This window comes from Syngnathus leptorhynchus, chromosome 9 (genome assembly GCF_054491065.1).
Source record: "Syngnathus leptorhynchus isolate UIUO chromosome 9, UIUO_Slep, whole genome shotgun sequence".
Taxonomy (NCBI): domain Eukaryota; kingdom Metazoa; phylum Chordata; class Actinopteri; order Syngnathiformes; family Syngnathidae; genus Syngnathus; species Syngnathus leptorhynchus.
In genome coordinates this window covers 2,799,196-2,816,033 of record NC_141203.1, presented here as the reverse complement: position 1 = coordinate 2,816,033, position 16,838 = coordinate 2,799,196, and the positions used below count along the sequence as shown (strand labels likewise).

At 43.0% G+C, this 16,838-nt stretch overlaps 1 protein-coding gene across 1 annotated transcript in view; it reads left to right on the top strand.

Annotated features, from left to right (window-relative positions):
* The first annotated feature begins 228 nt into the window (after positions 1-228).
* Positions 229-16,838, top strand: part of LOC147050602 (phospholipid-transporting ATPase ABCA1-like) — a 99,074-nt gene continuing 82,464 nt past the window's right edge. Inside the window, exons 1-6 of the mRNA XM_085919985.1 lie at positions 229-302; positions 4,826-4,893; positions 7,606-7,699; positions 10,567-10,708; positions 11,960-12,084; positions 13,483-13,601. Of these exons, the coding sequence (XP_085776111.1) occupies positions 4,828-4,893; positions 7,606-7,699; positions 10,567-10,708; positions 11,960-12,084; positions 13,483-13,601 (546 nt within the window). The 5' untranslated portion in view covers positions 229-302; positions 4,826-4,827. The remainder of the gene's footprint in view (positions 303-4,825; positions 4,894-7,605; positions 7,700-10,566; positions 10,709-11,959; positions 12,085-13,482; positions 13,602-16,838) is intronic.

Sequence of the window (16,838 nt, the reverse complement as noted above, 5' to 3'; positions counted from 1 at the left end):
ATGTCCGGGAAAAAGAGAACGTCTGGTCACCCTATTAATTGATACCGAAACTCAGAAATTGCTCTGCTCTGTCGAGCAACTCTGACCCAAGATGACCGCCGTGTGGCGAGGCGAAGTCGCTTCATTTTGTTTTATAGCGCGCATAAATCGGTCACCAATGCATTACATTGTCGGCATCATAAAGGTTTTCGTCATACAGCTTTTGTATGACGAAGCTTAAGAGAGGATCCACATAAGTAGAAAACACGCAGGGCTGCTGATTAAGTCGCGTAGGATCAGGGGCATTTCAAGCGAAATAGAAGGTATGTGAGTCAAATGTCAGTCATTTTACACAATGCCAACACATACATTTTAAAAACGATTTGAGTGATACAATTATAATGTTGTAGTGACAAATAGTAATGTCAATCATTTATATTGTGACAAAATAAGAACGTTATTCAATTCTTGCCAACGTTTGAAAACTAAGTCAATGAGGGTAGAGATTTTCCTTTGTCTGCAATTTGAGTGTCAAACTTCCTTCCCTTAGGTGCCAGAAACTAAGGATGTACAAATGAAGTATTCAATGCTTAAACTAACTTTATTTATAGTGAATGTATTATTTCTTAACATCTTTGACTGAAGAATCACAAAATGTTTATAATTTGGAACATAAAAGTGCAAAAGGTGCAAAGCCCAAATAAATTACTAAAACAATAAACAATCTCATGGGCGACTCGGTGGTGCGCTGGGTAGAACGTCCGCCTCACAGCTAGGAGGGTGTGGGTTCGATTCCACCTCCGGCCCTCCCTGTGTGGAGTTTGCATGTTCTCCCCGGGCCCGCGTGGGTTTTCTCCGGGCACCCCGGTTTCCTCCCACATCCCAAAAACATGCTTGGTAGGCCGAATGAGCAGTCCAAATTGTCCATAGGTGTGAGTGCGAGTGCAGATGGTTGTTTGTCTCTGTGTGCCCTGCGATTGGCTGGCAACCGGTTCAGGGTGTCCCCCGCCTACTGCCCGATGACGGCTGGTATAGGCTCCAGCACGTCCGCGACCCCCGTGGGAACTAAGCGGCTCAGAAAATGGATGGATAAACAATCTCATAAAGAGTAATTCATGGTTCAAGAACACTACGACTTCTCCTAAGCTAGCCAAACCACACCGGACCCTCCTACCTCCCGGCTCTGAGCCTGTGGGTGCTCGCTCTTGGCTCGGCAAACAGCTTTGACCCAACTTTCTGGCCACTCGGCCGGTATCCTCGGGGTGAGCACCCGCTCGCTGGGAGGTCACCGGTCGTGGCTCGGCTGTGTGCCACCATGACACACTGGGGCTTGCCGTTTGTGCGGGTACAGTCGGGATCGACCAACACCACCACCCACTGCACCAGCTACTAGCCACTTCTAGCATTTGATCTGGATTATTCACAGCTGCTGTCACGTCTCATCTCTTCCATCTGCTACTCCGGGCTTCTATTCCACCAACTTCTCGCCCTTTTGTCTACACTGCTGCTAATCTTCATCACCTCAACTATAATCAACGTCTCCCTGCTGCTGCTGCCTCAGCTGCCAGCAAGGCTGGGATCCTTCACCGTCGCCGCTACATCCACCGCAGCCTTGGACTATCTTTTAACCGACATTTCCCTGATAGATCACCCATCCCCTCTTTCTGGACTACCCCGTCACCCCCACCTCCCGTACTGCCAACCTCAACAACCGCCCCCCCATCTCCGCTCCTCCATCCATCTCCCTCACGCTGCTGAACTGTCGCTCCCTCTCCAACAAATCACCAATTATTTTTTAACTAGTACTGGACAATAACTTGGATCTGCTCCTTCTCTGTGAAACATGGCAAAAAACCCTAAATTTTTTTGCTCTCAACCAAGCCACTTTGTCCAACTACAGCTACATCGCCAAACCCCGCCTCTCTGGGTGAGGGGGTGGCATTGCTGTCCTCCATAAGCAGTCCCTACTCATCACTGAATTGAACCTCAACCTCCCATCTATTTCATCCTTTGAATATCTTGCTTTTTCCCTCCCGTCTCTTATCACCTCCCACTCATCGGTGACTTCAACATCCACATCGACCAGCCAACTGCCCCACTGACGTCCGACTTCATCTCCCTTCTGGACTGCTTCCATCTCACCCAGCACATCAACTTCCCCACCCACACCAAAGGCCACACCCTGGATATAGTATGCTCCTCCTTTCCACTCACATCCAACCCCCGTCCTCTCGCCTTTCCACTATCAGATCATCTCTGCATCCTCTTCTCCGCCCCTCTACCCTCGCCACATAATTCCACAAAACGCACCTACCACAACATCCTCTGCCCTTCCCCTTCAACCCCACTTCTTCCTCCCCTGATGACCTCGCCACCATGCTCAACAACATCCTTTCTGACTCCCTTGATTCCCTAGCCCCCTGGAAAATTCCCTCTGTTACATTCACTAACTCTGCCCCCTGGTACACCCCGGAACTCCGCTCCATGAAACAAACTGGCCGTCAACTTGAACGCCTCCACAAAAGAACCCGCCTCACTGTCCATGCTGAAACCTTCAAACAACACATCTCCTCCTACCGTGATGCTCTTCTTGCTGACAAATCTGCTAACTTCTCATCTCTCATTAATGACACAAACCCCCGCATACTGTTCTCCACCGTCAACAAATTGTTCCAGCCACCGGCCACCTACCCACCCTCCTCACCCGCCCTCTGGAACTCTTTCCTTGACTCCTTCCATGTCAACTTTAACAACAAAATTGCCCAAATCAACAGTTCTCTGACCGACACCAATAACTCCTCCTCCCCCAACCTCCCCTGCTCTCCTGCCTCCACCATCCTAGACATCTCCGCATCTAAGACAACCACCTGCTTTCTCGACCCATTTCCAACAACCTTAACTAAGGCCTGCCTCAATGTCCTCCTCCCTCACGTCACCACCCTTTTTAGTCTCTATCTCTTGGCCAATTTCCCACTGTCTATGAGCTTGCAGCCATCACCCCCGTCCTCAAAAAGCCCACCTTGGACTCAGTAAACCTCTCCAACTACAGTCCCATCTCCAACCTTTCATTCCTTTCCATAACCCTTGAACGCATTGTCTCTGCCCAACTCCACACCCATCTCCAGTCTAACAACCTCTATGAACCCTTCCAGTCCGGATTCCACCCACTTCACAGCACTGAAACTGCTCTTGTTAAAGTCACCAACGATCTTCTCATCTCTGCAGACTCTGGTGCCATCAACATCCTGTTACTACTCGATCTTAGTGCAGCCTTTGACACTGAACCACTCCATCCTCCTTCAAAGGCTGCGCCAACTAGGTGTTGAGGGCACTGCACTCGACTGGCTCACCTCCTATCTCGCCAACAGAAACCAGTTCATCTCTCTCTCCGGCCACACATCCATTCTCTCCACAGTTACACAGGGGGTCCCCCAAGGCCCAGTTCTTGGCCCCCTCCCATTCATCTGTTATCTCTTTCCCCTTGGTAATGTCATCCGCAAACTCAATCTGGACTTCCACTGCTACACTGATCACACCCAGATCTATATACGCACAACACCAACCCAAAACCCTCCCCTCACCCACTTTGAAACCTGCATCTCTGCAATAAAAACATGGCTGACCCACAACTTTCTCAAACTCAACAGTGACAAAACAGAGCTCCTCCTCATAGGGACTAAATCCTCCCTCAATAAAACTGGATCCATCACACTCACCATTGACTCCTCAAACATCACTCCCTGCCCTCGGGCACACAACCTTGGCGTTATTTTCGACCCTACACTGTCCTTCCACCCTCATGTTAGTTCAGTTGTTAAGACCTCCTACTTCCACCTCCGACGCATCGCCAAAATCCAGCACTGCCTCTCTCTCTCTGCCGCTGAATCCCTCATCCACGCCTTCATCTTATCTCGGCTTGACTACTCCAACTCCCTTCTCACTGGAATCACTGGTCACTCACTCCATAGATTTCAACTAGTCCAAAACTCTGCTGCCCGCCTCCTTACCCACACTCGGTCCTGTGAACACATCACTCCTGTTCTCCACTCTCTTCACTGGCTCCCCATCAAGGAGCGTATCATCTTCAAGATACTCCTCACCTTCAAAGCCCTTCACCACCTGGCTCCCACTTACCAATCCGACCTCTTTATCCCCTACCGCCGAAACCGTCCCCTCCGATCCTCCAATACTTCACGTCTGACATTCCCAAAATCTAAACTCAAATCTTTGGGTGACAGAGCCTTCTCCTGCACATCACCCCAACTCTGGAACTCTCTCCCTCAGTCTGTCTGTGACTGACCCACACCCCCCTTATTTAAGTCCCGTCTAAAAACGTACTTCTTTTCTCAAGCCTATGACCTCCCCTACCCATAACTGGTTTCCTCTTCTTAACTTTATCCCATTTTCTCTTCCCCCTCCCCCTCCCGCCCTGTATGTCTTTGCCTTGTTCCCTGTAAGCGTCTTTGGGTTTTTGAAAAGCGCTATAAAAATTGAATGAATTATTATTATTATTTAAGAAAAAGGATTTTGGTATAGGGCGGCTCGGTGGTGCACTGGGTAGCACGTCCGCCTCATAGTTAGGAGGGTGCGAGTTCGTTTCCACCTCCGGCCCTTCCTGTGTGGAGTTTGCATGTTCTCCCCGTGTCCGCGTGAGTTTTCTCCGGGCACTACGGTTTCCTCCCACATCACAAAATCAGGGTGTCCCCCGCCTACTGCCCGATGACGGTTGGGATAGGCTCCAGCACGCCCGTGACCCCCGTGGGGACAAAGCGGTTCGGAAAATGGATGGATGGATTTTGGTATAACATTGAATCAGAATAATAATGAGGTGTTCTATTTTTCACAGTGATGGCTATTTTCCAGCAACTTGGTATCCTGCTCTGGAGGAACTTCACAATCCATAAACATAACAAGGTGCTGTCTTTTGTTTTTGATTCTTCTATTTGATTGTGTCCGAAAAAAAGACTAAAATGCAAAACTGTTGTTTAGGTTCCACGCAAAGGGGTTTTTTAACATCTTACAATGTTAGCAACCTCACACTGGATGATGAGAATAATGACAAGTATGTGTGATCTTATCAAAATGGCTAACACACTTTGGGTTTGCTGGCTGCGGGTTGTGGGGCCATTCTGTATGAACAATACAAAAAAATGACTTACCGTACTTACCGTATCTACTCAGTTTAATAACTATAACTATGTATGCCAGAAAGCTGTGGAGCCTTTTCTGTGAAATTGTGGAAGAAGGTCTAACCCCCAGATCCCTACTCTAATACTCTTGGCTGCCCACCAACAAAGGGGGCTGTGCCGGTGATATCACGCGGCGCATATACGCGGCGCATATACGCGGCGCATACATATTTCAAACAAACTGAGAATGAGCCTGATGGAACATATTAGGAGTTATTCAAATAACCATAGCATAAATAACACGCTAATAAGTTATTTCGATTAGCTTCATAATGTCTTCTGAATGCTATGCGTAGATTCTTTTTTTCAGACAAATGAAATAATTTTTAATTTATTTTTTTTGTTACCTGCAGCTGACAGTTTTGACTGCGCACTACAGTCCAGTCTTCCTCAGAGCCGTCATCCGACGTGTTGGTGACGTGTCATTTATTCATCGGCCGGCTCGAAAAAAAACACGTCATTTTTCCATTTCTGCATTTTTGTCCGATCGCGCAACTGTAGGCACCGCCGAACACGCAACCGTAGCGTGTCGCCAACCGCGCAACTGCACTGTGCTGGTCGCATTATTGTGACAGAGCGGCCGCTGAAATATAGAAAATATTTTTAAAGTCCTGATTTACTTTCCAAGATTTAAGTGGACCTCAGTGCGCAGGAAGTTTAATTTTGTCTGATCGCGCAACTGCAGCGCACCGCCGAACACGCAACCGTAGCGTCGCCGACCGGCGCAACTGCTCCGCGCTGGTTGCATGATTGTGACAGAGCCGTCGCTGAAATTTAGAAAATATTTTTAAAGTACTGATGTACTTTCCAAAATTTAAATGGACCTCAGTGCGGAGGGAGCTTAATTTTGTCCGATCGCGCAACTGCAGCGCGCCGCAGAACGCGCAACCGTAGCGTGGCGCCGACCGCGCAACTGCACCGCGCTGGTCGCATTATTGTGACAGAGCGGTCGCTAAAATTTAGAAAAATATTTTTCAAGTCCTAATGGACTGTCCAAAATTTAATTGGACCTCAGTGTGCAGGAAGCTTAATTTGGTCCGATCGCGCAACTGCAGCGCGCCGGCCGGGAACTCACTGTCCATTGCTTTAGGAGCTTCTTTGTGATTTAGGATGGCTTTACTGCACCCACTTGCTTCATTTGGAGGCATGATTAGAGTTGATGCAATCCTCAGAGTGGCGAGAATGTAATAACGAACGGAGTCAGTTGGCATGCGGGTCCTCTCGGCTCATCTCGCATGGTTCGACAACCGAATTTCGTCCGACATCCAAAGCAAAAAAATCTCGAATTTTTTGTTCGAATACCGAATTGTTCGAGAACCGGGACGTTTGAAAACCGAGGCTGCACTGTATTTTAACGAGTGCTTTTGAGAGATTATATGTGACCGATCCAATGCTGTCAACTATTTGGGTGTAGTGGAATGTCTTTTTTATGTATTGTAGGTGTACCATATATCCGGGGGGTGACGTGACGTTGGCGGTGGGTATGAGGTGGTCGTAGTCATCCCGTGTTATTTTCTTGTTATCTAATAGGGGTTTCAATAGTGTTTTTAGTGTTGTTTTTCTTTTCTTCCGTGGGGTCCTTCATCAGTATTTCATATGTATTTTCGTCATTCAACATAGGTTCCATTTGTTTTTCATAGGTTTCCATGTCCAATATAACAGTGGTTCTGCCTTTGTCTGCTGGTGGAATGGTGCGGGATTAGTCCCGTTTCAGTGTGTTTATTGCATATTCTTCTTCCTTTGTGATGTTGCTGTTTGGCAGTTTGGATGATTTTAGGATGCCTGCTACTGTGTTCCGAAGTTCTGCTTTCTGTCCCTGGTCTTGTAGTTTATGACATGCTATTTCTGTGGCGAGCATATGTTCTTCTATGAGTTTTCATTTTGGTGTAATGGCAAAATTCAGACCTTTTGTTAGTACTGTCTTTTCTGTTTCCGTGAGGGTGCGCTTCGATAGGTTCCGCAGCCATCTTTCATTACTTGTTGAGGGTGTTTGTCTGCTTTTATTTTTTCTTTCTAAGTGGTTGTTTGATTTTTTGATCTGTCATTGTTTTCTTATGCCAAATTTCTGTTCATAAATGATGTTCAGGTGTTCTTTTACTTCCTCCTTTATATTTCTCTCCCTTGTGTAATGGTTTTTGAATTTGTCCATTTCTTTTTATTTGCGCGTTGATTTTGTTTATTTTGTTTGCCGTCGTTTGTATTCGTTCTCTGATGAATCCTTTTTTGGCCTTTTGGATAATTTTTTTCTGCATTTCTGGTCAGGATGGGTTTTTTTATGTTGAGGCTGGCGGGTGTTATGCCTTTGTCTTGCGTGTTCGTATGTTTGCATGTGCCTGACTGTACATTTATGTAATGCTACGGAAATGTGTTTTTGGGGGTGGACACTCCTGCAGGTCATTCATCATTAACCATTACACATCCATTCCTTGTTTTGCAGATTGGACTGATATTCGAGGTATTCTGGCCAACCATCATTTTAGGATTCTTCGTTCTGATTTTGCCTAAATCCAAGAGCGATAGTATTTTGTTAGGTGAGTAATTCTAAGTCTTTGCCTTATTTTTTACATACCAAGATACAATTTACAAAATTTGACATGTTCATAAACCAAAAAAAAAAATCTAAGTAACACTCCTCCATAAGCACAAATGATATGCTTTTGGGAGCAGTTTTATTTTTTATATTATGGAACAATTAGGGGCCATGTCTGTATGTGTGTATGTATAAAGGCCTGTCACAATAAAAAAATAATTTAGGATGCTAAGTTTTCCCCAAAACTATCGCAACAAACAATGTTATAGTTTTTTTCATATGCTCTTTAACCGTGAGAATTTTCTCATGTAAAATAGATACCTTGGCTCAACAAAGTGTCACGTCTCGTCCCCAGTTTTGCTACGTGTCTAGGGCGCCCATGATTAGTTTGAGTAATCTCACCTGTCTTTTGTTACTTGTCATGTATATAAGTCCTGTCTGCCCCTCACCCCCCGTCGGATCATTGTTGTCTTGTTGTCGTAATGTCTATACGTCTTTCGTTTCACGTCCCTGTTGGTCAGTCATCTTGTTGGTTTTGGTTAGGAAGTCATGTTAGTTTGTAAAGTCATGTCAGTTTGCCGAGTCTGTCTTTTGTGTTCCGTCAATAAACCCTGATCCAAGCTGCACTTGGTCGCCCTGCTCCATTCCACCCGTGACACAAAGGTTGATTTAAGTCAATCAATACTCTTCTAAAACCCACGTTATTCGATCAAGCAAGCTGTAATCTCTTGACACCCCAGATCTTGCATTGGAGTTATATTGTACAGAGTGTATTATTCTTTGAATACAGTGTGCGTGTCACGGATGGAGGTGTGATTACTGTCAGACAATATTTTCATGGACGGGTGTTTGAGGACGTCACGATTTTTGCGAAGAAAACCTATGAAAACAATTCTAGAAACTCAAAATCAAGTGTCGAAGGCATCAATAAATCAAATCATCACCGACGGCATATTGTTTATGGACAGTTTCAACCACAATCCTAAACGTCAACGTACCGTATTTGCCGGATAAAAGGCACACCGGATTATAAGGCGCACCTTCAATGAACGGCACATTTTTAAAGCTTTGTCCATATATAAGGCGCACCGGATTATACGGCGCATAAAATAGAAGCTATACTGCAACAAACTGCGGTTGACTAGGGTTGCGGTATGCATCCACGAGCCAATAACCAATGAGCCCTCCTTAAACAATCACGTTTCTCAAACTATCCTATAAAATGATCGGAACTGACTAAAGTTCAATCTAACACCTTGGTACTGCTTACCAATGTTTCCCTTCCATATCGATCCGTAAATTTACTCGAAACATTAACAGAGCAGCCTATTTTGACATGAAATAGCCTCGTGCGTATAGCAGCTATCACTATAGCATTAGCCACCCGCAAACCCCCATGAGCCTCAGCTCGCAGACTCCCATGAGCCTCAGCAAAGTGTAAACAATCGCGTTTCTCAAACGAGTGCTTATAAAATGATCATAACTGACTAAAGTTCAATCTAACACCTTGGTACTGCTTACCTGTGTTTCCCTTCCGTATCGAACAGTAAATGTACTCGAAACATTAACAGAGCAGCCTATTTTAACATGAAATAGCCTCGTGACTATAGCAACTATCACTATAGCATTAGCCACCTGCAAATTCCCATGAGCCTCAGCAAAGTGTAAACAATCGCGTTTCTCAAACGAGCACCTATTAAATGATCGGAACTGACTAAAGTTTGATTGAACACATTGGTACTGCTTACCTATATTTCCCTTCCATATTGATCCGTAAATGTACTCAAAACATTAACGGAGCAGCGTATTTTGAAATGAAATAGCCTCACGGGTACAACGGCTATTCAGTGACGCCCCCTGACCACGGTTGCCGTAATGCTGGTAAGTGATGCGACCTTGTAATTTACTAGTCGTACTAAAACGTACTGAAAATTTTTGGCAGAGAACTGTGTACAACCAGTATGGATCAAGAAATTCATAAATTGATCCATATATAAGGTGCACCGGACTATAAGGCGCACTGTCGGCTTTTGAGCAAATTTTAGGTTTTTAGGTGCGCCTTATAGTCCGGAAAATACGGTACTGTCTTTCATATAGCAGAACAACAATGGAAGTGCGTTACCACATAAACACCACCATCCCGACACACATCCATAGGGAAACTCTGTATGCAAATACCACAGTGTAATATAATCATAAACGTGAATCCACTGTGTATTCTATGCAACTTTACTTGCATCATCCTCAAAACATCGTGCCAACAACATGAGTAATGTTATGTTATATACATGTCACGAGGTGTAAATTCATGCAAGTTATTTATTCTTTCTTGTTAAATTTAAAGTCCCAATGATCATCATCACACACACATCTGGGTATGGTGAAATTTGTTCTCTGCATTTAACCCATCCCCATGTGATTTTGATCCATCCCGTGGGGGAGAGGGGAGCAGTGAGCAGCAGCGGTGCCGCGCTCGGGAATCATTTGGTGATCTAACCCCTCATTTCCAACCACTTAATGCTGAGTGCCCAGCAGGGAGGCACTGGGTCCCATTTTTATAGTCTTTGGTATAACGCAGCCGGGGTTTGAACCCACAACCTTCCGGTCTCAGGGCAGACACTCTACCACTAGGTCACTGAGCTGTGTGGCCCGGTACCAAATCATCCACGGACCGGTACCAGTCCGCAGCATATGTGTGTCTGTGTGTCTGTGTGTGTGTGTGTGTGTGTGTGTGTGTGTGTGTGTGTGTGTGTGTGCGCACCCTGTGCCTATGCAATACAAAAATATCAGAGCCTGTTACATTTCAGGTCTTTTACCAGCGCTGTCATGCTGTGGAATTTTTTCTATTTTTTTCCTTTTTGTTTCCAGGTTACGGTGCAGATGAAAACACAGGCTCAGCAGTTGGGTTACCCAGGATTCAAGGTTTTATCTGCAACATCAGCACCCACTGTTTTAGCAGCCAGACACTAAGAGAGACTATGGGCAAAGTTGGCATTGTTGAGAACTCAAAGTAGGTTTGAAAAACATTCCCATAGACTCTTTCTGATTAAAGTTAAATTATATGTACAGTATATGACATTTCTCCGAACTTTGGAAAAAAACATATTGAGAAATTTATTTGCTAAGACTTTTTGCTTGGTTCCAACACTGATCATTAATGTGTGCTTAATCTTAAGGAGGAAACTCTATGTCTAAACTTATATGTTCTGAACTTATATTTTTTATCTATACCATAGTACTCAATGTGCTTTACTCAGTCTCATCCACCCATTCACACACCAATTCATACCCACAGTGTTTTGCATCAGCTCGGTTCTGCCTCACTCTGTTTTTGGTGTACTCTGAATAACCGAATGGCACTTCTGAACAACGTCCTGTTCAGAAACTCAAAACGTTATTAAAATGTCGAGCTGTATAAGCCAGATAGTTAATAGTTGTGTTACCAAGGAGTGCTTAGTCAACCACCGCAGAATTTCTTCCGTAAAAATCCAGCATCTTTAGCCAAAGGTCTAAACCTCGTGGTTTAATGTGTGCGTCTTGCTCATGTTACTCTTCAAATTGAAAGAAAGTTGCCACAACTACTTCCGGGGGCAGTGCTTCTTCTTTGTCAATGTAATTAAAGAGCGAAAGAGAAGACGCCGTTGGCACCAAAGAAGAAAAAGATATCAGAGAAGCAGAAGCATGATGAGCTACTTAATGACGGCGACTTTTCGTTTTGAACAAGACCAACAAGGCTTGAAAGTTGCATTAAGCAGGGCAGCACACTATATAGAATTTGGCTGAAATCCAATGCAAAATTCTAGTTATGGTCAACCATTTTAGGATTAAAAAAACAAAACAAAACGTAATGTTATGTCATACTTGTCCATTACAGAGAGGCTGAGCGGGCCCTGGAGATTGCTGTTGATTCATGATTTTGCATTCTTAAAGTTAAAGTGATTAAGACTGTCAGGTATTTGAAAGAAAGCGAATGCTTTGGGGGTGTGAGGGGGCTCATAGCGTAGTGGTAGTAGCGTAAATCCCCCGGGAAAATAAATTATTAAAGTCAACCTTTACTTCACGGATTTCACTTTTCGTGGACATTTTTTGTAATGTAACCCCCACCATAGATGGATGCAAAACTTACAAATTAATAACGGATTTCACTTCGTGGACATTTTTTGGAACGTAACCCCCACCATAGATGGATGCAAAACTTACAAATTAATAAATGTAAGTGTAAATAAATATCAAACATCTTTTTTTCCCCTTTTCCCTCCAGAATTTCTAGTGTCTTAGAGGATGCACAGAGCCTTTTGAACTACATTGCAAACCAGAACATGTCACGCCTCCAGGCACTGAGGGAAACCATCCATCATGTGGGGAATAGATCTGAGCTCCAGCCAAGTATGAATCCTTATTGTTTCTTTTGATTACGTTCTGATTCTGAGAGGTAAGAATGACAATAACAGCCAAGTGCTAACCCAGTAATGATGTTTTCGGACCAATGGGGACAACAGTTTCTGCCATTGTGTGTGATTGAAATTCTTCATTTCACTCATTTCTTAAAGGGACCATATAATTTTACAGTGTCTTAAGCTATCCACAGTTAACTACAGACATAGATGACTATACATTACCTTTGGCACAAAGGCGATATAATTTCATATGAAATGAGAATTATTTTGGTGTGGTTAAAGTCTTTGTCAAGGGCGGCTCAGTGGCGCACTGGGTAGCACGTCCGCCTCACAGTTAGGAGGGTGCGGGTATGATTCCACTTACGGCCCTCCCTGTGTGGAGTTTGCATGTTCTCCCTGGGCCCGCCGTGGGTTTATTCCAGGCACTCCGGTTTCCTACCACATCCCAAAAACATGCTTGGTACGCCAATTGAGTACTCCAAATTGTCCCAAGGTATGAGTGCGAGTGCAAATGGTTGTTTGTCTCTGTGTGCCCTGCAATTGGCTGGCAACCGGTTCAGGGTGTCCCCCGCCTACTGCCTGATGACGGCTGGGATAGGCTACAGCACACCCGTGACCACCGTGGGGACTAAGCGGTTCAGAAAATGGATGGATGGAAAATCTTTGTCAAAGTTTATTGGTGATTCATACACAAATTACAGCGTAACTAAGGAATCTAATGCAGCTGACACCGGAAGCTATCGCATCTCGAGCTAATAGCGTAAGCTAGCACGTCACCGGTAACTTGCCTTTACCCATATTTCCTACCCTCCAACACAACCAATAAAAATAGAAATACACCACAAGACCCCAAAATGAAATCAGACAGCAGACAGACACTGTCTGAATTTGATTCTGAAATTCCCATACATATGGCAACATCAATGAATGACATCCAAGTAGATTCATTCACGGCAGGGTATGTATTTCCAGGCAAATAACTTAAAAAATCGTAATTGAAAATGATGTAGCGCTTTATGTACACCATACGATGCCTAAAACGTTTTAGAAAGCTAGATATTCAATTATTTAAAAATGTAGATAGTGTAGATAAAGCGCGATATAACTCTTCTGCAATTACTATTTAGGAGAATTTCTATTTTCTGGGAAATACATACAAGAACCTTGTGAGGATGAAGCGGTTTAGATCATGGACGGATGAACATATATCATACACACTGGCGCACACGCACAAACACACACATACGCACGCATGCACTGACTACTGCAGTTTTATTGAATAAATCCAAACTACATTTTCAGCCAAAATTGTTTTATAAAAACAAACTTTATTTCAAGAACTTTTTAAATTTTATTTATAGCCATACTTATTCCTCTTTGTTAACAGCTTTACCAGTTGCAGAGTTTCTCATAGCCAATGAGACGTTTACCAACTACTTGAGGACCAACTGCTCCCTTTCATCTGAGATTGTGGCAAAGCTCCTCATGAGTAAACTCAATTTTGAGGTAAATTGTCCATTATTATGCATCCAAATCAGACAATTTATTCATTCTAGTACAGAACACATAAAAGCTAATAAAGAATCAGGAATTCTTCATCTTTCATCAGAGTGTGAAGTATTTAAATGAGAAAGATATTTTATGGAAGAGAGTTTAAAACTGCAGCTTCTGTCCAAATTTTGATGGGTACTGACCTTTCACCTCATGCAGGGGTCATGTCCCTCTACTTCTGAAGGTCATGGGTCATTGATGGCCAGCGGGCATAAGTCAAGGGTTAATTATGAATCATAAATAAAAGATGCCTTAGGAATGTCTTTCCTGGGGACAAGTGTCAAAGGTTAACTTTTCATATGATGAATACGGAACGTAAGAAGGTCATGGGTCATTGATGGCCAGCGGGCATAAGTCAAAGGTTAATTATGAATCATAAATAAAAGATGCCTTAGGAATGTTTTTCCTGGGGACAAGTGTCAAAGGTTAACTTTTCATATGATGAATACGGAACGTAAGAAGTGGTTTTGTACTTAATAGTGAATAGTTATAGATGCACTTGTGAAAGTCAAGAGACTATTGATAGGTTATGATTAATGGCATGCAGATGTGCTAGGAATATGTTCCATGACCACAAAAAGGTTCAAAGTCAAGACTTATGATGGGGATTTCTTCGGTTACTCTACCCTATCCAAGAACCACAAGAGACAGTTTGCCCATTTTGAACAGAAGCATGCAGAAGAGAGCTGCAGCAGCCTTTTTACTCTCAAAAGGCAGGGTGGGGGTGAGTGTGTAGGGTCGCCTCTGCAAACCTGTTCATCAAACCGGTTCATCAAACTGGTTCATCACTGAATTCTCACAGCTGCAGGGGTGTTCTCTTCTTTCTTATCTCTTTATCCCCATGTTTTGCAAGCAGATACTGGTGGTGCATTTTTGGACAACAAACCAGGCAGGTTTGCACAACATATAAAAAGGTGGAACATTTTAGCAAGCAATTAATAAATCTAGTCAGCACTTCAAAATAAACACAAGATCCAAATTTGTAGTCAACCCTATCAATTTAGGAATCATTACAGCTCAGTAGGGTGTAATTGTCTGAGGTTTAGGATTCAGTCTTGGGGTCTTATTGGAAAGAAGTGGGACCGCATTGTGACACTGAGCTTCAAGCTCAAGCCACTGAAACTTTGTCTGCCTCAATCTCAATTTTTTGCAATTTTTTGAACCAACTCCACATGCGCTTTGCGGGCAGTCTCCCTCTTTTTGGGTTCAAGTTTGAAACGGGCCAGGTGTACCATTAGCCTAACTTGATGAGCCACAAGAAGGAATACATGAGAGCGAATGTACGGTTGACCGGCGCCCTCAGCCGCAGGGAAATTCAAAGGATGTACAGAAATCCCTCGTTTATTGCGGATAATTGGTTCCAAGACCACCCGCAATTGGTGAAAATCTGCAAAGTACTGTTTATTTTTAACAAACCTACATTATTTATGTATCAATAGGTGTGTATGAAACCATATAAGTGCATATATTATCATTAGAACATTGAAGAATAGTTTCAAACATGTAAATAAAATATTAATGTTATAAATAACATACACAAAATAATGTATAAATAATATAAATCCAAATATGATACGTTTGCGCTCGCACGCGTGTATGTGTGTATGTATAACATACATATATGCAACTTAAGTGTACATACTATAAATGTTTAGATTATTATTGCAACTTTTATTTTATAACAAAGTACAAGTGTACATACTGTAATTATGTCTTTAGAACTGTTTTATTATAACAAAAAAGTGTACATACTGTAAATGTTTTTAGAACTCTTGTTATAACAACTTTTCCTATAACAAGGTACACATTTACATACTGTAAATATGTTTTTAGAACTGTTATTATAACAACAGTTTTATAACAAGGTACAAGTGTACATACTGTAAATGGTTTTAGAACTCTTATTATTATAACAACTTTTCACGTTAATGAGAGCTTTACTGCTCCTTAGTTAATGCCTCATTGTCAGGTGCTAGGCGCACTGGATCGTCACGGGCAGCTTCGGCTAGAGCTGGGGTAGCTGCAGGAGGCGACGTAGAGGCCTCCCTGTCATCTGCTGGCGTGCGGGCAACTTGCGTGCCATAATTCCTCAATATAGAATATTATTTAGAATTTTTTTTTTCTTTGAAAAATCTGCAGTGTACTGATGCCACGATAAATGAACCGCGAAGCAGCGAGGGATGACTATATGTCCCCTGCTCTCAGAGGGCATATCTGCACTGCTTTAGGAGCCATCACAAACCCTGGAGCAGTCTTTGTAGAGACCATTTTTTTGTCCCACAGGCAGGTTACCCAAACCGAATCCCACCAGCCCACCCATAATGAGCAAACAGAGTTTACCTTGGTTTGTTTTGTAATTTTGAGTTGAAAATGTTCGACAATAGTACTAATTCTGTCTAACTCTGTTTCTGAAGCTTTGACTGAAAACCGGTACAAAGATTTCACAACATTTTGTGTTGAAAACTGAATATCTTGAGTTGCAAGGCAGCTGACTTCCAGGGTTCCACTGTAGTTATTATTTGTATTAATACTAAACTTTTTTGTTGTATGTTTGGCACTTTATCTTGATTTTGTTCAATTATTCAGCATGAGGGAAGATCGATTATTGGTAGCAACCTTTGTAAATTAGCACTTTCAAAATAGTATTTTTTGTTGAACTATTCAGTAAGAGGATAGAGAATGAGCTGCAGCAATGAACTTCTAAATTAAGTACCGTAATTTTCGGACTATAAGTCGCGGTTTTTTTCATAGTTTGGGTGGAGGGGCGACTTAAACTCAGGAGCGACTTATATGTGTTTTTTTTTTCAAAAAAATTTACTTGATCATTAACACATTACTTACTAGTACAGTTGATCACCTCACATATTATTTTTAATACACTGAAAAAACGAATCAAGCAATTCACACTTTAAAGCACAATATTCAAGTTCATGAAACAAAATCCAAGCTCTGCTTGTGATGGACAGCATGCGAGCACACATCACGCCAGACATGCAAATCACAAGTCCGACGGCGCGCGTACGCGGCATTGTTTACACGATCGATGATCGATGTATTTTATGATTTGGAGTGACAGATAGTTTGGTAATATTGTTGCTATATGATAGTTATTTGAAATATATACTTTACTTACATACTTTATATATCGTTATATGGGTCTGTGGAATAATTAGACATGCAAATCACGAGTCC